This window comes from Balaenoptera musculus, chromosome 19, assembly GCF_009873245.2.
Source record: "Balaenoptera musculus isolate JJ_BM4_2016_0621 chromosome 19, mBalMus1.pri.v3, whole genome shotgun sequence".
Classification (NCBI taxonomy): Eukaryota; Metazoa; Chordata; class Mammalia; order Artiodactyla; family Balaenopteridae; genus Balaenoptera; species Balaenoptera musculus.
The window spans coordinates 47,115,937-47,137,872 of record NC_045803.1 but is presented as its reverse complement, the minus strand read 5'-3'; the positions used below and the strand labels follow the sequence as shown (position 1 = coordinate 47,137,872).

General features: G+C 58.2%; 1 protein-coding gene across 4 annotated transcripts; it reads right to left on the bottom strand.

Moving 5' to 3' along the window:
* Positions 1 to 213: 213 nt before the first annotated feature.
* On the bottom strand, positions 214 to 21,697 carry MTSS2 (MTSS I-BAR domain containing 2). 4 transcript variants are annotated; one of them, XM_036834439.1, is made up of 15 exons: positions 21,536 to 21,696; positions 16,616 to 16,677; positions 16,454 to 16,527; positions 15,513 to 15,597; positions 15,325 to 15,416; positions 15,166 to 15,240; positions 14,815 to 14,823; positions 13,688 to 13,845; positions 13,370 to 13,477; positions 12,321 to 12,418; positions 10,575 to 10,797; positions 4,703 to 4,777; positions 4,195 to 4,371; positions 3,844 to 4,009; positions 214 to 3,760 (listed from the first exon to the last, which is right to left on the bottom strand). In XM_036834439.1, exons 1-15 carry the CDS (start codon positions 21,602 to 21,604, stop codon positions 2,979 to 2,981), a joined length of 2,253 nt encoding a protein of 750 aa, XP_036690334.1. In that variant the 5' UTR covers positions 21,605 to 21,696; the 3' UTR covers positions 214 to 2,978. The 4 variants fall into 4 exon arrangements, with proteins under 4 accessions (XP_036690334.1, XP_036690336.1, XP_036690335.1 ...); XM_036834441.1 differs by having other exon boundaries at positions 10,575 to 10,701; XM_036834440.1 differs by lacking the exon at positions 14,815 to 14,823 and having other exon boundaries at positions 21,536 to 21,697.
* Between the last annotated feature and the right edge of the window lie 239 nt (positions 21,698 to 21,936).

Here is a 21,936-nt window from a genome sequence, read left to right as displayed (position 1 = left end):
GTCTGGCCCTGGGGCCTCGGTCTGAGGATTCAGATTTGGAATGGTCAGGGCCTTAGCCAGGGCCCTGGAATGGTAGATATTTGCGGGACGGAGTTCCTTCCAGCCCTGCCCCAGCCCCTGAAGCCTTAGCCAGCCTGACTGCGGGTGGCGGGGGGGAGCGGGGGGGGGCTTATGTCACAGAGTGCGTCCTGGCCACTGCCCTCTCCCCCTCCATCTGGCAGCCCCAAGACTGCCCCCAGCAGGGACAGAGCTGAGGCATTCAAAGGCACGGGTTCTGGCATGAGACCTGGTGACTCCTGCACGCCCCCCACCCCCCCATCACGGAGCCCTGCCCCCAGCGGGGATCTGGGATGGGCAAGGGCTGGGGTGCTGCCCGGTGAGCAGCGGTGGAGGAAGCCAGGCGGAGGCAGGGGTGTTAATTACAGTACAACTTTATTAATACTGGAATCTTCACAGTGCATTTGTTACTTGTAGCAGTGACTATTTAAATCAAGGAGAGGGTGGGTTGCAGGGGGGTGGGGGGGGGGAAGGAGAGGATCATTTATCCAAAAACGGACAGAAAGAAAAGAAACAAAATGGTTCAGATGGGATGGGGGCGGTGAGGGGGTGGTGGAGGGAAGAAAAAGTGAGTAGGAACCAGGAGGGGGGGGCCTGGGGTGGGGAAATAAATTAAAAAAAGGAACAAGTTAACAACAGCACCAGAAAAGTTACTTCAGTCAAAAGACACTTTTTGAAAAGAATATTTCTCTGTACAAAAAGAAAAATGAAACAAACATAAAGAAGTCCCCCAAACCAAAGTTTGTGATGCGGGATGGCTGGCTCGGATCCCAAAGGGATGGGCCTACAAGATGGTCACTAAATGGACGAGAGGCGATCAAGGGGATGGAGGAGTTATGTACAGCCCTGGGGGTGGCTTGGAGGGGAAGGGCGCCACTGGAGTATGGGTTGGGGTGGGGGGTGGGGCAGCTGTGCCACACCCACCCCCTCCCTGGGTCTCCGAAGCCATCCCCCTCCCCAGGGGCAAGCTCTTCCTCATGGGGACTCAGCTACCCCGCACCCCACTGCCCCTTACCCTGCTCACATCACATAACCTGCATCTTAAATCAGCCCACCTGGGCAAACCCTGTGGTGAGGGGCAGTGTAAGCCCCGCCCCAAGCCTTCAAATACAGGCCACCTGCTCTGCCGGCTCCTTCCTCACCCGGCCCTCCTCCAGGTGTGGTGCGCTCAGCAAGTCTCCTTTCTCCGACCTAGCGACTTACAGGTACCGTTCTCCACCCGCTTTCGGGGACCCCGCGTGGCTCCATCCACTCAGGGGCATCCTTGGTTCCCCACACCCGCCTGGCTGCTGTGCCTAGACCCCCCGTTTCCGGCACAAGAACTACCAGGAGCCCGGGCTCCATCCAGACCAGGAAAAGCCAGCTCTCCTGACCCCGGGAGGGGCCCCTGCCCCGTGACCGTGACCCTGCCGCCCTGGCCGCGCTCAGCTGCCTTGCGGGGCTGCAGGAAGTCCTCCGCTCGCCCTTGGCACACGTGCTTTTACCTGCTTGGAGCTGGCACGCAACATGGTGCGGGGACACTCGCCACCTCGCTCCCCGCTGCCTGGACCATCCTGGGAGGGCGTCTCCTCTGACAACAGAGTCAAAGCTAATCTCCCCCGACTGCCCCCCCCCCCCACCCCCACCCCCACCCCCACCCCTTGGTCCGCAGCAGACCGGCAGGAGGCCCAGCCCCCAGCCCTTTCCAACCTCACTGCGACTTTGCTCTCTGGCCTCTGGAGCCCTTAGGCCCTCCTCCTGCCACAGGCCCAACGGCCAGTGTGGGCACCCCTGTCCCTCAGGCACTCTTGGACACACCCTGTACTGTCTACCCTGTCCCCACAAGCAGTCCTTGTCCGGTCAGCTCATTTTATTATGTGTTCATAAAAGAACCCCCTCCCGTCCCCCCTGCCCCCGCCCCCAGCTCCAGCCCCCATCCCCAGAGGTGGCTGAAACCGTCACCAGGGTCCACAGGGTCGGTCGCCATGTGCCCGGATGGCGACGGCATCTGAAAGCAGCTCCTGGGGGACTGGCCAGGTGACCCCTAGCCTCTGGACTTCTTCCCCACTGCCCAGCCCCGCCCTGCCTCCAACCCCAGCCGCCCCTGGGAGGAGGGGATGCTGCTTCAGGGTCCCCAGCCTCCTCCAAGCAGGTCCCCTGCATGTCTTCCCCAAGAGGCTTGACTTGGGCCCGGACCCCCTTCCCCGACGACGACGACGGCAGCGGCAGCGACGGCGGCTGGGCTCCCAGCTGCAACCTCCCCACCAACCCCCCAACAGCCAGCCATCCCGTAGAGCTTTCTCAGCAAACCAGATACCTTAGCCGGTTGGGCCCCTGGCCCTTGCACAGCTGCTCTCTGTCGGCCCTGCTCCCCTACGGAGAGGAGCCTGGAGAGGCAGAGAGATGAGACGACGGAGGAGGGAGGCGGAGGGAGCTCAGTCAGGGCGGGATGGGCTAGCATTCCGGAAGAGCCCAAGGCCACCGTCCCTGGGGAGATGGCGAGAAGCCGGGCTAGGCTAGCTAAGCAGTGGCACTGCGGGCCCAGCCAGGCTGGTGGGACGGGGAGAGGCTGGCCCGGCCCCGCTGCTGTGGGCGGGGAGCGTGGCTCTGGGGCTCACCCACACCAGGAAAAGGCAGGGCCCGAAAGGAGGAAGAGGAGGGACAGAGTTTGCAAGCAAAGGTTGAAACAGGCTCCAAATCCAAGTTCCAGGCCCGCAGGCTCCATCCTGGTGAGGTTTGTTAAGTCATTTCCTGTTTAAACCTTGAAATCCAAGATGGGTGTCTCTTTCCAATAAAGTGGCTTTGCCTCGTATGACTTTAAAAAAAAAAAAAAAAAAAAAAAAAAGCTTGCCTGGCTCCGCTCGCTCCTGACTGTGCCTTTGCTCTGAGTGGCCGCTGCCCACCGACCAGGCCACCTGCCTCGCCCGGGCCAGAGGCTGGGATCACAAGATGCGGGGCGCCGACCTGTCATTGGTGACGGTCCTGCGGAGCCGCACCCCGCGCCGGATGGCCACCAGCATGTCTTCAGCCGGGGGGTCGCTGGTGGCAGCGGGGGGCGGGGTGGGAGTCTCCTCCACGGGGGTGGCCGACAGGGCAGTGGGGAAGGGGAACTGGCCCTCACCCAGGGCATGGGCGCCGGCCACCAGCTCCCCGAGCTTCTCCACCAGGCTGTGCCGGTTGGCGGCCAGCTGCTGCTGCTGCGCCTCGTCGTCCTCGGCCGCCAGCCCGGCCCCCGGCCCCGGGTAGCTGGCGGCCTCGGGGGACGGGCTGCCCCAGGCTGTGTTGGGCAGGCTGAGCCTCTTCGGGGAGGCCCTGGCCAGGTCCGGGGCCAGGGGCGAGGCGGCCTCGTCGGTGTAGAAGACGCACTCCTCGCTGCCTGCCCGCGTGGGCCCCACGTAGCCGGGGGAGTCGGGCACCGTGGGCGTCTTCACGGGGACGATGGGCGGCCGGATGGGGATGGGGCCGGCGCTGGAGAGGGTGCGGCGCACGGCGGGTTTGGTGGAGGGCGTGCGGCGGATGGTGGCCACGCCAGGGGGTGCGCCCGAGGTGGTGGGCAGCCCGGCGGTGGGCAGCCCCGCAGTGGAGGCCGGGCGCTTGGTCTGGATCAGGCGGCGGTAGTTCTGGGCGATGTTGCTGTTGCGAGGGATGGTGGACGACTTGTCGAACTCGGGTGGGCCCTCCCCGTCTGCGTCCCCGTTCACTGAGTAGCAGTCGTAGTCGGAGCCTGGGGGGCACGGGATGCGGTGGGCCTGGGGCCCTGGGGGCCTGGGAAGGCCCAGCCGCCCGCCCCCGGCCCCTGGGGCCTACCTTGGGAGGGGATGGTGTCCTCGGAGCAGGAGGGCGTGGTGGTCTGCGTGCTGTAGCCGCTCGAGTACTGCAGGGAGTCCCGGCTGCTCTTCTGGTGCTCCAGGCTCAGGCCGCGGGTCAGCACCATGGCCAGGTCACTGGCCGCGGGCGACACCTCCTCACCGTGCTGGGGGTGGTAAGACTGCAGGCTGAAGCCTTGCTCCCCGCTTCCCCCATCAGCCCGGACCTCAGGCAGCCCCCAACAGGCTGAGCGGTCTCAGCTGGCCCTGCGACCACTTGCCTGGCCTCCTGGAGCTGACCTAGGAGTGAAGGTGGGGCCCTGGTTGGGCTGCCCAGGGAGTTGCCGCTTACCTTGGCTGCGATGGTGGCAGGGGACATGCGGGGTCGCGGGGCCTCCTCTCCACTGGGGCCCAGGGTGCCCCCGCTAGCCGGGCCTGGCTCTGTGTCTCGGAGGAGCTCCACTCGGTCCTTCCTCCGCTGCAGGGTGGTGCCTGAGGGCTGCTCGTGGGGGCCGGCCTTGGCCCAGTCCTGCAGGGCATGGCAGGCAGGTCAGGAGGACCCTTGGTCCTGCTGCTCATGGCCAAGGGGGCCCTCACTGTTGTTGAGGTTCAGGGTTTCCAGACCCACATGGGGCCTCAGGCTCACAACCATGGCCAAGGACAGAGTACGGAGGGTGCTGTGACACCCCAGTCCTGCCAGGCCCAGGGGCAGGGCCCAGAAGGGAAAGATGTGAGCGTGTGGGGAGTGGCTGCAGGTGGTGCCCAGGAGGCCTGTCTCGCGGGGAGCAAGTGCTTCGTGCATGCCCCCTTGGTTGAACCTGGGCCCTCCCCGTGTCCCGCTGCGGGTGGGAAGCACTGACCGTGGTAGGGGAGCTGCACTCGCTGACGGACTGGCAGGTTTCCGAGGCCTCGGAGGACGCTGAGCTGGAGGACTTCTGCCACGCAGAGGCGAGCAGGCAGGCGGATGGGCGGGGAGGCAGGACGAGAGGAGAGAACAGATCTGGTCACAGCGCTGGCATGCAGCGGGGCCTGCTGACTCAGCAATCCCCACCCCACGCCCTCCAGGGCCATGGCCACGGCCGTGAGCGTATGCAGTGGAAGCCAGCACCCAGAGTGCACGCCATGGGCAATGACCTGCCCCCCAGCCCAGCCCGATAACCACACACTTTGAGGATTAACAAGAGGACTGGCTGCTGATGGCCTGGATGTGGTGGGCAGGGAAAGAGCGATACTAAGGATGGCAGCGGGGTGCTGGCTTGAACTGCCGGGTTGATGTGCCACTGTTTTCTCAGAGGGGCAAGCCTGGGGGAGGAATGGAGTCCAGAGTTCCATCCTATACGTGTTAAGCTGAGCTGCCTGTTAGGTATCTCTGCCCAGATGCAATGCAGGCAATTGTATTTACAGTCTGGAGTTCAGGGAGAAGTCAGGTTTGGAACCACAAATCCAGCAGCCGTCGGACAGAATAAGGTCACCAGGCAGTCAGGATGAGGGTGGTTAGAGAAAAGGTTCAAGGATGTCAGGCCGACATTCAGTGCTTCGGAAGAAGAGGATGGCCCAGCGAAGAAGAGTGACAGGAGCTGCTGGTGGTGTGGAGGAAGACCACGAACAGGTGATGTCACAGAATCAGGGGAAGAACCTGACGTGCAAAGGAGGGAGGGTCAGTTGTGCTCGGCTGCTGGGGGTCCGTGCAGATGAGGCGGAGGGGTGTCTGTGCAGACCTCCAGAACTGTTTCACAGAATGGTGGGGCAGAAGCCCACTGAGGACAGGACCGAGGGTGCCCAGGAGGCTCCTGCTGTGGACAGTGGCAGGAACTAGGTGCCCCGGGAGGCCCCCTAACTCAAAACAACAAAGAGGGACTTCCCCGGTGATCCAGTGGTTAAGTCTCCGTGCTCCCAATGCAGGGGGCCTGGGTTCAATCCCTGGTCAGGGAACTAGATCCCACATGCATGCCGCAACTAAGACCCGGCGCAGCCAAATAAATAAATACATAAATAACAAAAGAACAACAACAACAAGGAATGAAGAAAAAAGAAGCAAGGGCAGAAACAGGACCATGAGGGTCCCCAGGGCAGAGGCTGGCTTCAGCACTGTCGTTGAGAGACTGGGCAAGTGGCAAGGTGGAGAGCTCACCCTGTTGATGACCCAAATTAAACCTCGAAGGGAACTAATCAGTAGCACCTCTCCAGATCCTGTACCAGCCAAGTAAGATTCTCTAAATCATCCTGGTTTAGACTCCCAGATCTTTTTAATAGTTTATGATGAGCCAAGATGACTAAAATAAAAGGAACTAAACTCTACAGGTAAGGATTCGGAGGAAATAATAAACACATTTAGAATTTTACCAATATAATTGTTAAGACAAAAATAAAAAATAAAAGGAAAAACGTATTTGGAAAACTCAACAGAAAAATTCAACACCCATTCATGGAAAACAAAACACTTAGACTAGCAATAGAAAGGAACTTCCTTAATCTGATAAAGAGTCATCTACAAAAATATCAATACTTTTCTTTCTGAGGTTGGAAAAAGATAAGGATGCCCACTATTACCATTTCTATTTAGCACTGGAAGTTCTAGCAGTGCAATAAAGCATGAAAAAGAAGTAAAAAGCAAAAGGATTGGAAAAGAAGAAAATGGTTGTTTGTAAAAGACATGACTGTGTATGTATTACAGAATATTCAAAAGAACTAATATGGGTTTTTAGCGAGGTTACTGGATACAAGATCAACATAGAAAAAAAATCAAATTTCTAAATATCAGCAGCTAAAAAACAAGTAAAAGACTCTGAAAAAGCCAAAATAATTTAAAATAGCATCAATAAACATCAAATACCCAGGGCAAAAAATCCAGTAGATGTGCAAGATCCTCACATGAAAACTGCAAAATATTATTGAGAGAAGGTAAAGCCATAATAAATGGAGAGACATATGTAATCCCAGTCAGAATCCCAGGGGTGGTTTTTGGGGTTTTTTTTGGAGTTTTTTAGTGGAAACTGACAAGCTGATATTAAAATTTATAAGGAAATGCAAAGGGCCAAAAATAGACAAGGTAATATTGAAGAATATCAAAGCTGGAGGACTTTTATTACCAGATATCAAGATTTTTTATAAAGCTATTAATAATTAAGATGGTGTGGTACTGGTGCAAGAACAGACAAATCAACCAGTGGAATAGAATACAAACTCCAGAAACAGCTATGCGTTCACAGACACCCGTTTTATGACAAAGGTAACACACTACAGTGCAGTGGAGGAAAAGATGGTATTTTCAAAAAATTGTCAATTAGATATTCATATGGAAAAAATGACCTCTACCTCACCACACACACACACACACACACACACACACACACAATCAATTCCAGGTGAGCTGCAGACCTAAATGAAGAAAAGGTAAAACAAAAAGGCTTTTTTTGGAGGAAAACATCTTTGTGACCTTGGAGTACACAAAAATACCTCAAACAGGACAGAAAAAGCAATAACAATTGAAAAAAAATGGATAAATTGGACACAGATTAAAATTAAGAACTTTAGGTCATTAAAAGACCCCATTAAGGGAGTAAAACAGCAACCCACAGAATCAGAGAAGATTATCAGATGAAAAGACTTGTATCCACAATATATAAGAAGTTCTACAAATCAACAAGAAAAAGACAGACAACCTAGGAGAGAAAAACAAGCAAAAGATCTGAATAGGTCCTTCACAAAAAGAGGATATCCAAATGGCCTTTAAAAGTTTGAAAAGGTGTTCAACCTCATTAGTCATCAGGGAAATACAAATTAAAAACACACGGCACTATGATATAACACCTATCAGAATGGCTCAAATGAAAAGGATACCAAGGTCTGGTGAGGAGGTGGAATGGCAGTAAACCACTGCTGTGCTCTTCCTGCCCATTTAATTACAGGAAGACATCAGAGACACTCAAGATGAGGGATATTCTACAAAATACATGACCAGTATTCAAAAGTCATTTAAGAGGGACTGAGGAGCCATTATAGACTGGAGAAGCCTGAAGAGACACAATAATAAAATGCAAGGTAGGGTCCTGTGTTGGATCCTGGACTCCTGGACCAGGAAAAGGACGTTAGTGAGAAAGCTGGCAAAATGTGAAAAGAGTCTGTTGACTATTTAACAGTATTGTGCCTGTGTTAATTTCCTGGTTTTGAAAATTGTTTGGTAGTTACATGAGATGTTAACATCCGGGGAGACTGTGGGGACGGTGGGTGGGAACTCTGCACTCTTTTTACAGATTTTCTACAAGGCTAAAATTATTTCAAAATTAAAAAAAACCAAACCCTTAATGGATTAAGTTAAATAGCTATAAAATAGAGAAAAAGTACATTGGAAGATGGACCTGAAGAAATTATCCAGAGAAACAAAGAGATGGGAAATATGAGAATGAAGAAACACACAAATGAAAGTAAGAATAAAGAGATAATGGTTGACAGGCTTCCCTGGTGGCGCCGTAGTTAAGAACCTGCCTGCCAATGCAGGGGACATGGGTTTGAGCCCTGGTCCAGGAAGATCCCACATGCCGCGGAGCAACTAAGCCTGTGTGCCAGAACTGCTGAGCCTATGCTCTAGAGCCCGCAAGCCACAACTACAGAAGCCTGCACGTCTAGAGCCCGTGCTCTGCCACAAGAGAAGCCATTGCAATGAGAAGCCCACACACCACAATGAAGAGTAGCCCCCACTCGCTTCAACTAGAGAAAGCCCGCACGCAGCAACAAAGACCCAACTCAGACAAAAATAAATTTATAAAAAAAAAAAGAGATAATGGTTGAAAATTCCTAGAGCAAATGAAAAACATGAATACAGAGATAGATAGATAGAGAAACACAAACACACCAAGTGAGGTTAAACAAAAACAAATCCACAATTAGATACATTGTAGAAAAACTAAAGTGGCCAGAGAGAGAAGTCAGATCATTCACAAAGGCACAACAGTGACTGACAGCAGACATTACAACCAGCCACAGAAGCCAGAACACGGGGAATATATCTTCAAAATGTGGAAACAGAGTAACTGTCACCCCAGAATTGCATCCCTGGCAAAACTAACTTTCAAGAAAGAGGAAAAATATAAAGCATGTTTACAGATAAACAAAAACAGAGTTTACTACTACAGACACATTCTAAAAGAACTTCTAAAGGACGTATTTTACTTCAGAAAGAAGGAAAGTGACCTTAGAAGGAAGATGGGATACAAGGAAAAAATGAACAAAAAAAGTGTAAACACATACGGGTAAATCTAAACAGATACTGTATGTATAAAATAATGATAAAATTAAGAAAAATGTCAATCATGGGGACGATTAAAGAGATATATATAGCTTATAAGGGGAGGGAGTGGGTGACTGAAGTTAAAATATACGTTAAGGTCCTTGAATTATTCAGGAGGTGGGGCTGTGACTTTGCTACGGATGCATGGTAAAATTTCAAGGTAACCTGTAAAAGAAATGAAATAAGAAGTATAACTTAAAATCCAGTAGAAGGAAAATAATGGGGAAAGGAAAAAACAAAAAGCAAGAGAAGAGACAAAAGCAGCACAGAAAAAGCAGAATGAATAGAAAGAAAAAAGTAAGACAGAAGTCTAAATATGCCAGTAATCATAATAAATATGAATGGACTAAAAATGTCAATTAAGAGATTGTCAGATTGGATAAGAAAAGAAAATCTAGGCATATGCTGTTTATAAGAGACTCATCTAAAACATAAGGACATAGTGAGCTTAAAAGCTAAGAGACAGAAAATGATACCATAAATATTGAGCAAAATAAAGCTGAAGGAGCTGTAGTTAATATCAAAACAGACTTTAAGCTAGAAAACATGTAAGTAACAGAAGATCAACTACATCATGTTAGGAGATTCAATTCACTAAGAAGAGTTAACATTTTAAAGTTGTATGCACCTAATAGTCTCAAAATATATAAAGCAAACGGATAGAACTATATGGGAGAAATGAACAATTCCAGCTTTTCAATTACTGATAGGTAAAGCAGACAGGAGTGAATGGGGAATGAGGTAGGAGTGGTCAGTGTGGACAAGTCTTTTGAGAAGTTTTGCTGTGAAGGAGAGACTAGGTGGCTGGAGGAGAACATGGAGGAAGGGAGAGCTTTTAAGATGGATGATACTAGAGCGTGTGTTTGTGTACTGACAGAAATGAGCCAGCAGAGGAGGGGAGACTGGCAATGCAGTGGGGACATCCTTGGGCAAGAGAGCAGGAAAAGAGACAATGCTGAGCTCAAACGGAGGCACTCGCCATGATGGGGAAGGACAGCACCCTGGGCATGTGGCCTGACCTCCCTCTGTCTTCTGCTGTAGTTCCTCTGTTTCCATCTCACTGAGGCTGCAGGATCTGAGCCTACATCTGAAGAGACTCTTGGGCCAGTCTCTGTGTTCAGAATGAGCTGGCCAAAGTGTGGAGAAGGGGGAGGATGTCTGCAGATCCTGGGGCTCCTGGGGGTGCCTGCTAGGGCCAGCCACTCCATCACAGCCAGGCTATGCAGGGGGAGGGTCACAAGGCGCCAGAGCTGGTAAGCTGTTCCAAGAACTTCCAACTCTCCTTAGCCTTGAGGCAGTGAGTTCAGGTTGGTCCTCAATGTGGTGGCCCTGGGGACCTCCAGGGCTAGTCTCAACAGCTACAGGTGGCCCCTGACGTGGATAGCCTGAGGCTGGCATGAGGCCACTGCACCCCACCCCGGGTGGTTTGGCAGATGCCCCCTCACCTGGCTGGTGATGTCTGAAGGCATGGGCGAGGGGGGCTTGGAGTAGGTGGCATCCTGGGAGATGAAGCCAGAGTCGTGGGAGGAGACGCTGGAGAGGCGGGCGCTGGTGGTGGCTGGCTGTGCCAGGCTGCGGTAGCGACAGGTGGAACCGGGTGAGTATGTTTGGGCACCCCCAGGCCACGGGGCTCCGCCACCCTTGGCACTGCTACTGCTGCTGGGGGCGCTGGGGGAGTGAAGGGGGTCGCACAGCAGCCAGACAGGGAGACACAGGGGTGTGTGTGGAAGGGCGACAGACGAGGGCGGGGGAGAGAGGTGAGGGGCAAAGGAAGGAAAAGACAATGTCAGACTACAAGGTCCTGAGACCAAAGTGCCACAGAGGAGCTGGGTTCCAGGACTGTGGGACAGGGTGGGGCCTGGGCAGGGGACCACACTGAAGAGCTGGCCCAGCGCCTGCCCCGGAGCACCCCAGTGCTACCTCCTACTCTGCCAGCAAGAACAGTAGACCTTAGGTTAAAACAAGGAGGAAATGGAGTCACCCAGCATCAAAGAGTTTCCCAGTTAGGCTACAACCAGACATAAGTCTGATCATGACTGTCTTCTCAAAGCCTGATATTTGCCATCAAATCCTAATTGAACGTCTAGCGCGTGGTGACGGTCTGTGTGGGTCTTGGACTCACCATTGCCCTCATCCTTTCCACCCACTGAAGGGTGTCCAGCCCTCTGTAGTTCATATCCTCTATGCAACCATTTCATCCCTGGGCAACGTTCCTGGCAATGAAGGTTGCCTTCCTCCTGAGCATGACCGGGAAGGTCCCCAGCCTCCACCCTTGGTCATGGGTGTCCCCTGCAATCAACCCTCCCCTCCTGTGCCAGTCACCCACCCGGGGTCTGAAGAGCTGCCAGTTGACGTGGACCCTCCTCTCCCTGCAGGAGCAGCTGACTGCTGTGCCTGGCTTACCGCCCATGCCCCGGATGCCCAGCCAAGGTGGATCTGGGGAAAGGGTGCCTGGCACAGAGGGGTCTCCCCGCCAGTAACTCGCGCTATGCTCACTGCCCTCCCGCCGAGGAGCCTTGAATCTTAAATAGCTCTCCAAATCCCACCCAGGAAGTGCTCCTGATCCTGAGCCTGAGCGGTGATCGAGCAAGACCTTTGTCCTCTCCCTGGCTCTGCAAGACCTCGGGGCCCAGCTTAGGCTGAGGTTCGGGCCTGTGGCAGCTGCCCAGGCACCAGCTCTCAGGAACCAGCCAGGCTGCAGTGTCCATAAGGTAATAAGCCTGTAGCCGCAGCACATGTTCCCCAAAGCCTCCACAGCCCTCCCCATCTTAGATTCTTACTATTGCCCCAGCACTGTGTTGAGCCTGGCAGAGTCTAGTGGTTAAATGCCGGGATTCTGTACCTCAGCTTCCCCTTCTGTGAGATGGAGACAACACCATACCTGATACGGTGGCGTTAGGATTCAATGAAGAAAATGCATAAAGCATTTAGCACGGCACCTGGTGCATTACTTATTGCTCCGTAAACGAAGCTACTGCCCTTCCGCCCGCCCCCAACACACGCCTGCACTAGCGGCAGTCTTGCGACGAGAGTAGAGTTTCCCCTATGCTTGCAGATTCCTTGACGACCTAGGAGTTGTGTGAATTCTGGGGCCCTGAAGCTGTTATTGATGCAGTTTTGGTGGGACCTTCCCGATTCCTTGCTGCAGTACCCCTGCCCCTCCCTGCACCCCGCTTCAGCTCCCCACTGACCTGCACATACTGGACTTCCGGGAGCTGGAGCTGCTGGGCGATGAGGGTGGGGTCTGGTAGGACCAGCTGTAGTCTGAGCCCTTCAAGTCTTTGATCACCTGGATGGGGACATGGATGGGGTCACTGGAAGCAGCCCTGCCCTGCAGAAAGCCTCATCATTTTCCTGGGCCTCCCTTCCAAGGGCTAGTAGGGCCAGAGGCCCCCTGCTGTCTTCCCAGTTGAGAACCGGGCCCCAAAGGCGATCCCTGGGAGTCTGAAGCCCCCTGCCCCCCAGCCTTTTCCTAACACAAGCTCCTCACTCAGGGGCAGGAAGCAGGGCCGCCAGAGGGCTGCGGGGGATGCCTGGGGAGATTCTGCCCGCTCTGCTTCTCAGGGAAGCTGCGCAGGCCAGGACATGGGAGAACCTGGTGCTCCTGAGGACTCACTGTCGCTGGCAGAGGAGCCAGGCCAGAGTGACCATGAAGGGCCCCACGGGGTTCAAATCCTGGCTCTGCTCTCTGCTCTGCTCTCGGGCAAGTTCCTGGGTCTCTCCTGGGTTTCTCCTGTGAAATGCAGCCAATCATTCCTATTTTAAAGGGCCACTGGGGTGAATGAATGAGGTGACCCATGGGAAGTGCTCCGCGTGGGCTGGGCACACAGTAAGCGCCTAGTGAGAGCAACGCCACGGCGCTGTCAGGTAGGGCTGACCCTAGTGCAATGGGAGCACGGTGGTGAGGTGAAGTGCGCAGGGCGGCACGTGGGGGCAGGAGCGTCTGGGTCTAGGGGAGCTGACGCGTCTGGGTGTGGATGGCAGGTGGGCATCATCAGGTCTTGCTTGCTCAGGGGGATCCTGCGGATCTGGGACTTCCACCCGTCTGCTCTCGATGTAAGGCCCCCATTGGGTCCTGGGCACACCACCCCTCACCTGGGCAGATGCTCCTAGATCCCCACAGAAGGTGGTCCTCTGTGTCCAGCTGCTTCCCCCAAATGCTGTCCCCTTTTCTCCTCTATCGTCCCCAACCAAGGGCAAGCCCTCCCCTCCCCTGTCCTGTCCCCAGGGCTGGCCGCACCTGCTCGCTGGCGGGGGGCAGCTTGTGTGGCTCCGCGGTCAGCACCACCAGGTCATCAATGATGCCCTGCAGGTGGGTGATCTCTCCCAGCATGGTCAGCTCGCCGTTCTGATGGAGCAGTGAGTCAGCCTCTCGGCCCCGCCCCTGCCCACGCACCCTGGAGGAGCAGGCCACACCGGGTCTCCCCTCCCTCACCCCTTCCCACCAACCAACGCTGCTCGGGCTGACGGAGGCTCCCAAATCATGGTTCTTGGGAACCCCTCAACCAGCCCAATGGTGGAGACACTCAGAACGCCTCTCTGTGCCCGAGGAACCCACCACCACAGGCTGCAGGAAGGTGATGAAGGTGCAGAAGCGGCCACGCTCCTCAATCAGGGCCCGGCGCACCGCCTGCTTCTCCGTCTCCTCCAGCAGCAGGTACATGTCGTTCACGTCCTGCAGGGCACTGTCCAGCTGGGGCTGCAGGTCTCCTTTCCCTGGAGGGGTTGGGAGGAGAGGCCACGCTGGGGATGCCGGCCCGGCCCACTGCATCCACAGCTCAGACCCCGTGATGGTGTCCCTGGCCGTGGGGCTGGGCACTGCCGTGGGGGCCAGGGGACTGGATAGGGCAGTCGGGACGCTGGGGCTTGTGGAAGGGCTGGTCCCCAGAGCAGACAGAGAGGACAGACAAACAAACACACAGGAAAGACGCCAAAGCTGCGAAGCCACCCAGGTCCTGGGGTGAGCAGAGCCCTGGGCAGCCGCAGTGCCGCCCTTGGAGCAGCTGTGCTCAGGAGAGCTCAGTGGCAACCTCCACAAGAGATGAGACTTCCACTCCCCAGGATACCCTCACTGCCCGTGGGATGGTGGCCCCTCACGTCCCAGGGCACAGGGACAGGGAGGAGGAAGGGAAGTAGGACCAAGTAGAGCATGGGGGCGCAGCTGTAGGCCAGGCCATGAGGGGGTGTAGGGGCCAAGAGGGCTAGGGGCTGGGCCCAGGGGACAGGGAACGGGGTGCCTCCGTGTGGGTCCCCACTCAGCTCAGGGAATGATGCACAAGGACACCAACAGCGACACCAAGAAGCGGCGAGAGAGACAGGGAGAGGCGAGAAGATGATGTAAAGGAGACAGCGAGACAGGAAGTGGGGAGGCAAGAGGTAAGGACTCTGGGAGGGCCTGGCGGGGGCGGGGCAGCCAGGGCCTGTGTCCCCACCCTGCCCGGTCCAACCCCTCTTGGCCTGGCAGACTGACCCAGCAGTGGCCCCGGACTCATCCCTGGCCAGGGGCCCCAGGGGCCCCAAGGGGACTGTGCCCCAGGCCCCTCCCTCGCTGGACCGACCGCCTTCCTCGCTCTTCCTTGGCCTGGAGAGGCTCCTTCCAATGGCCCTGAGCTGGGGGAGACAGACAAATGCGACAAGGACGACAAGGACGGGAGGAGCAGCTGGAGAAATGGACATCTGACTTACCAAGTAGCTCTACAGGAAGGATTGGGACGAGGAGAGGAGAGGAGAGACAGAGAAAGAAAGAATGTGTGAAAGACAGCCGGATGGACAGAGCCACTCCTGGGGCTGGGGGGGTGGGGTTTGGGGGTGCCTGGGCCTGTTGGGCCTCCTGCTGCCTCCCTAGGAGGGGAGGTCCTGGGTCGGGTCTGGGGTGCAAGGTGCTCCCTCTGCCCCACCCAACAGGTTGGAGGGTCCTGTGTGTGGGATAGGGCCCCTCAGGCCAGGATGATGCCCTGGGGTGCCCCACAGGGCAGCAGGGGATACAGAGCGGGGCCCCCTGGGGCTGTGCCTCTGTGGGCCAGCTCTGGGCTCTACCTTTGCGTGCTTTCTTCTGCAGCTTCAGTGTGTCTGAAGATTTCTTCTTGATCTCATGCCTGGCTCGTTTGTACTCTGTGCAAGGGATGAGAAAGGAGCCCTGTGACGCGGGTTTCCGCCCAGTGGGGGGCGGGAAGCACGGCCCAGCCCCAGACCCACCTTTTGCGTGGTCCTTGTCCAGCTGGTTGGCCGACTTCTTCCAGTCCTCGATGCGCTCCTGCAGTGGGTTGATGAGGCTCTCCAGGAGCGCACTGTGGGCGGGGGCAAGAGGGTCAGGGCCACCATGGAGGTCTCCCCGTGACACTCCCCGTGACACCCCCCGCTCCCCGACCGCAGCGCCCACTCACTTGGTGAACTGCCGCAGCTTGGTCTCGATGCTGCGGTGGCGCATGCACATGCGCGTGAGCGCCGAGCCGATATCCCGCGTGGCCCCTGGCAAGGCAAGCGCGCAGCGTGTGAACGGGCCCGCCGGGGCTTCTGCAGTCCCGGCCTCGGGCCACGAGGGGGCGCACCGGCCCGCGAAGGCCGAGCCGGCACCCCGCGCCCCGCACCCCAGCTTTCCGCAATCCTGCCGGCCCCAGCAGGCGACTTGATCTCTTTTCAGTATTTACCAAGACCGTCCTCCGTACGGGACCAAGGTCCTGCCCATCCTGGCTATGCCAGCCTCCTGCAGCTGCGGCTGCTCTGCTGGTCGGGCCAGGAGCTGCCCTTCACCCCAGCTAGGAGAGGCTGGCACCAAAGACCATCCAAAGATCCAACCAAAATCCCCTCCTGCCCTACCGGGAACCCCCTCCAGGTGTGCCCAGATGCAGGTGTGAGAGTGCCAGCACGCGCCCACTGCCTTGGTTCTCACCACCCGAAGGAGCAGGGGACCCAGGTCCCTGCTAATCGGACCAGAATGCAGAGGAGATGCCAAGGCCAACAGGGAATGTTCACCTGCCCTCTGTGCTCTCAGAAGAGCAGAAGGGGGTGGAAAAGAAGAAGCCACAGTCAAACTCACCATAGGGAAGCATGAACAACTGTGGCTGAGGGGTCAAACCAGCCACCCAGAAGCGAGAAGGGAACCCCCCTTTGTAACATCCTGTCATCTTTCGCCCACTCCTGCTTGCATGCCTCTAATGACGAGAGGCTCACTCTCTCCACAAAAAGCCCATTCCACTACGGAGCAGAACTCAAGGTCCCGACTCTGGGCCTGGTGTCCCCTTCCCGGTTCATATTCCACTCAGCCCTTCCAGCTTCCAAGCCCAACCTGGGGCATCCCCAACCTCCAGCCATGCCCCCTCCCTACCTCGGGTGTTGGTGGCCATGTCAGCCACTTTCTGGAAGGCATCCAGGAAGGCCACAGCAGCCAGCACAGTGGTCCTGGGGAGATGGACAGCGGGGTGGTCTGTGGGTGAGGTGTCTTTTCTACCCATTCCCTCCCCAGCTGGGGCACCCTCAGCAGCCTCACCTCAGCTGGGAATGCAGCTTTGTGGCCTTGGAGTTGAAGTCCTCCCAGATGGGGTAGGAGCTCTGCAGAGGAGATGGGAGGGGAAGGGAGACTCCATGAGGACTGCAGGGCTCTACCTGGGCTGGGCTCCCCACATGCCTGGGTCCAGACTCTGGGCAGTTTCTGAGACAGCAGCCCTGCCCCTGCGGAGAGGAAGGCTCTTGGGCTCTCTAGGGGGACAGGCGACCAAGGACAGAGACCTGGGGCATGAAGAAGGCCTGGCCCTGGGAACACGCACCTTTGCCCATTCCTCCCTTCCTGACAGTCAGGAACTCTGGCCCATTGTCTGCAATGGTGGCCCACATCCTCAACGGAGATGGAACAGTGAATGGCAGGTCCTGTCTCCTCGGGGATGGGAGGGGCCTGGCAGGGGATCTGGGCTGAGCCACATGAGGGGCACTATGTTCCCCGGACACAGCCCAGGATGGTCCACATGGCATGGGGGCAGAGGCACAGTGCACAGGGCTCAAGGCATGCCAGGTCTAAACTGGGGCCTCTGGGGCCCCCACCCTGTGCCCTGGAAGCAACTGCCAGCCCGGCCATCCATCCATCCCGGGCCAGCAGAAGTGGCTCCCAGGCCCGGGGAGGCTATGGCTGCTTCAGAGCCTGGCCAGCCTGCCTGGGACAGTCAGGCCCCAGGCTGAATGGGGCCTTGTGCGGCCAACAGAGCCACCTTTCTCCACCCCCGGCTCCCCTCCCCTCCTGGGGACACAGTGTGGCCTTTATCCCAGCCTGGCCCAAAGTTCTGAGTTGGGAGGGGGTTTCCCAGTAGGGAAGCCAGGCTCTTGGTGATCAAGTTGTCCAGGGAGATCAAGGGGTTTTTCTGGCTAATGGGCCCTCTCATGGCTGTTGGGTCCTGGCCCAATGGCCCTGTGGAAGACTTGATCCTTGAAGGGGAGCCTCAGGCCGGCAAAGCCCCTAGCCCCAAAGTGCTGCCGACCTTCCCTTCCATGTGGGATAGGACGCTGGGAGCTGGGGCTTTTCCAGTGGAAAGGGGGAAGGCAGAGACCCCAGTCCCCAGGGCCTCAGAGGGAGGCTTTGCCGGGCTGGAACCCCAGGGACAGGGCCAGCCTGCAGGGGTGGGGAGGACAGGGAAGCTTCTGGGAGCCTCAGAAACTCCCTCCCCTCCCAGCCCAGCCCAACCAGTGGCCAGGGAAAGCAAATATTTGAGAAGTTCACACAGGCTGGAGCGGGAAGGGGGAGGCTGTCCGTGGGCTGTCTCCGTGCGGCACGGCTCAGGGTAAAGGAGCCCGGGAGGCCGCCCCTGACAGTCCTGAGGGCCTGGCGCCCTCCCTCACCTCAACACCCTCAGCCCCAAGCCTTGCCAAGACCTCTAGGGAGGAGGGATGATGCTGTGGGGTCCAGGGGTCCAGAGGCACCGTCCTGGCCCCCAGAAAACCTAAGCACCCCCAGCAGCCTCTGGGAAGTCTCAGAGGGCAGCAGGCTGGGAGAAGCTGGGAAGACACAGGTCCCTACCCCATTAAAGTCCCTGGCTGGGGCCCACCCCGACGCTTCTGCCCAGCCAGAATTGCTCCATCCCAGACCCTCACAGCCTTGGCTTTCCCGGTGGAGAGGGGACAGGATGGGGCATGGGGGAGGCCAGGCCCTGTCCCTCCTCAGCAGATGGACAGGAGCACCTGGGTCTCTAAGGACCTGAGACTCCACCCCCCACTGGTAACTCATGAGGACCCCAGAGGTGAGGTTGAGGGGCCGAAGCAGCCAGGGCCCCAGGGGTGTCCTCGGTCTTCACCTGGACCTGTGCCCTCACATAGGCCGCACCCTGGCTGTCAGGTTCTAGGACTCTGGGTTGTTACCACTAGTGACAGGGACTGCTACTGTTGATCAAGAGCGTGCGGTGGGCCAGGCACTGTGTGATCCCATGGAATCCTTACAATGACCCTGTGAAATGAATACTGTTGTCACCCCCATTCTACAGATGAGGAAACTGAGGCTCAGAGAGATTAACCGGCCCTCCCAAGGCCATCGAGTGCCAGGGTCAGGATCTGATCCCTTGTCTGACTGGTCACTACACGTCAGGGATTCCCCCCCCCCCACTTCCGGGATGCGGGGAGATGAATATCTGGGCATCAAGGGTAGGTAGGGGGCAGGATCTACATGGATGGGAGAGACGCCCAGCTCTGCCCCCAGAGCAGTGGGCTGCTCTGGAGGGGAGAGGTTACATGCTCACTAGAGGTGCTCAAGTGGATGGGATGAGGCTGATATGGAGGCTGCTGGGCCCCAGGTCCCTGGCCTCCGGACACTGTCTCTGACCGGGCCCTGGGCTGTGCAGGGGAGAGACTCAGGCTGCAATCCCAGAGAGGGGGCTTTCTGGGTGGCCTTGGGCCAGGGTGTCCTCTCTGAGCCTGTCTGCTCACCTGTAAGGTCAGGATGGGAAGTGCACCGATGTCAGCAGGTCAGTATGGAGACTGCATGGAAAGCACTAGCACAGTGCCCGGCACACAGTAAATGCTAGGTTAATGCTGGCAGACAGAGCAGACACTTGACCCCTGCTTCTCTGCCAGGAGCCTCTCCCACCTGGCCAGGGCCTATGTGTCCAGGTGACACTCCCCACTCTCGAGGGCAGGCAGAGATTATGACCCTGTTTTCTGGATGGGCCAGTGCTGCTGAAGGTGAGGCCTGGGGCTGAGGCAGAGCCCTGGGTGCCACACCCAGTCCTGTCATCTTGGGCAAGTCCCTGCCCTTCTCTGGGATTCGATGGGCATCTGAGCTAAATGAGGCACAGCAGGCAGGGAAAGCTCCCGAGGGCCCCCTCCCGATCCCTGAGCTACTGTCCTCCTCCAGGCCCCCCAGGCTCCAGGTGTAGGTCCTCCTCCCCCTACTCTGCCTCTCCCACGCCAGGGTCTGGGCCTCCAGGAGGGCCAGGGTGTGCTGTTGTGGGTCCTGCGGCCGTGCGGTGGCCGTGCTTGCCCTGTGTAGAGGGGCCTCACAGGTAGGCTCAGTCTCCTCAACCTGGCCACGTTCCTTTACGGAAACCCTGCTGCTTCTGTGGCTCAGGCCACCGAAGGAAACAGCCAGAAGCTGTCCCTCAAATCCAGATGATCGACCTCCAGGTGGCCCGGTCCCCTGCTCTGTCCCTGGCCCAAACACATGCATGTGTCGTAGGTATATCGGGACTTGGCATCACCGCAGGTGAAACCTCTCCCAGTTTGCTTCCACATGTCAGAAAATCCTGCCTCAATCGCTTGTTACAATCTAGGCCCATTTCTTTCTATCTCATCCCAAAGTTCCTTGCAAATTGCCTGGAGAGGGAGGGAGACAGTCCTGCCCCTCTGCTCTGTGCAAAAGCTGCTGCTCTCTGCAGTGTTTGTGGAGAGGATGCCAGAAGGAGGGTGTGCGAAGGTCCCCCCCTCTGCCAGCCCTGGGAATGGTTGGGGGAGGGTTGTCTGGGCTGCTTGGTCCCAGGAAGGAAACCCAGTGCCAGGGCTGTGATGTCCACAGGGCAGGAGGGGCTGCTGAGGGCAGAGAGAGGCCAGGACTTTTGGGGGCCGGTAGAAGAAGCTCGGAGTGGGGTTGCAGGGGACGGAGCTCTCAGGGGCGCACCCTATACGGGGGCAGGGAGTGGCACCTATGCATGCTGCTAACCCTGTAGTTCCCAGTGAGGGTGGCTTCAGTTCTCTTGGGGGTGGGGGTGGGGGCGCAGAGATCTGGCAGCTGCCCCTGGGGCTGTTCCCCTGGCAGCACCGGGAGCCCCCCGAAGGGCCTGCCCTGTGGTGTGCACTGTGGTGTGTCCTCCCGGGGCCTGCGACGTCACGGTAGGATTCTATGTTGTGTACTTGGGAGTGTGAGATAGGTTGTGAGGGCGGGGGTCTGACGAGTTCCCAGGTCTCTCCCCCGCTCTTCCCCTGCCCACAGGCCTGCCCCAGAGGAGAAGGGTAGAAACGCTGCTTCCTGGCCCCTGTCCTGTCATCGGAGCTGCCCTTCCTCTCTGCCTAGTCAGCCTGGGCCGGCCCTGCCAAACCCTAGCCTCTTTGGGGGAGAGGATCCCCCTCACTCCCTAGACCACCAGTGAGGGGTGAGGTCAGGGAGTGTCCAGCAGTCTCCTTAATGACCTTGAGCCATTCCCAGGCCTCAGTTTCCCCACCTGGTGAGCCAGCAGTGGGCCAGGAATTGGTGGCCCGCTGCAGCCTGACCTTGGGCAATCATGGGGAGGGGGTTGGAGCTGACAGCCTGGAGCAAGAGTAGCCCTTCCCTGGGGTTGCTCCATCAACCCAACCTTCTCCCTCCTCCTCCCAAGGTGGGAGGAGCCTTGGGATGCAGGAACGCTCATCGTGGAGACCTTGGAGTCCTGGAGCTTGTTTTGAGGGACCCGGGCAGCGGGTGCGGAGGCCGAGGCCGGCAGGGAAGGAGTTAACGGTTCCCTGCTTTATTATTTTTCCCTGCTTTGGCGGTGACAGCATTGTCTGGGCTCCCGGGCCGTCGTGGGCGGGGGAGTGGGGGGGATGGTGGTGGTAGGGGGCGGAGGCCGGAGAGACCCCGGGCCCGTTAAAGGGCCGTGGAGTCGCTCCCGGAGCCAAACCCCATTCATGGTTTGGGGGTCTGGGGCGCGGGGAGCCCGCGTGTGCGCAGGCTCGGGTCGGCTCCCCAAGGGGGCGCTGCGACCCGGGCGACCCGGGGCTTGGACCCCGGGCACCGCACGGACACCCCGACACACGAGCACCCACACCCCCCAAGACGGGCACCCAGAGACACGGGCGCACGGCAGTCGCAGGCCAGACGCGCTCAGACAAGGACAAACAGACACGGCGGCGCACGGACACAGCGGGGCACGGCTGCCCGTCGCCACGCGTCCCCAGAGGGGGCACGCACCCGCACAAGAACCCGCGCGCCCGCAGGGCGGCCAGCCCCGCCGCGCCCCGTTACCTTCATGTCGTTGACGATGGCCTGGAAGAGCCCTCCCAGGGCGCCGCACTCCTTCTCCGCCGTCTCCATGCTCGGGCCGGGCGGCAGCGGCGGCGGCGGGGCGCAGGCTGGGCGCGGGGACCCGGGCCGCGGCGGCTTTCGCTCCGAGGCCGGCTTGGGCCTGCAGCCTCCGGGCTGCACTCAGCGGCCGGCCGCGCCGCGCTCGGGGATCGCGGGCCGCCGCGGGGCGGCGCGGGCCATGTCGCGGCGGGGCTGGCGGGCGGCGCTGGGGGCGCGGCGCGGGCAGTTGGCGGCGCAGCCTCGGCGCGGGGACTGGAGCGGCGTCCGTAATCCGAGCCGCCGAGGCTTGGACGTCACGTGGACGCGCGGGGGGAGGGCCGCGGGGAGGGGCAGGGCCGTGG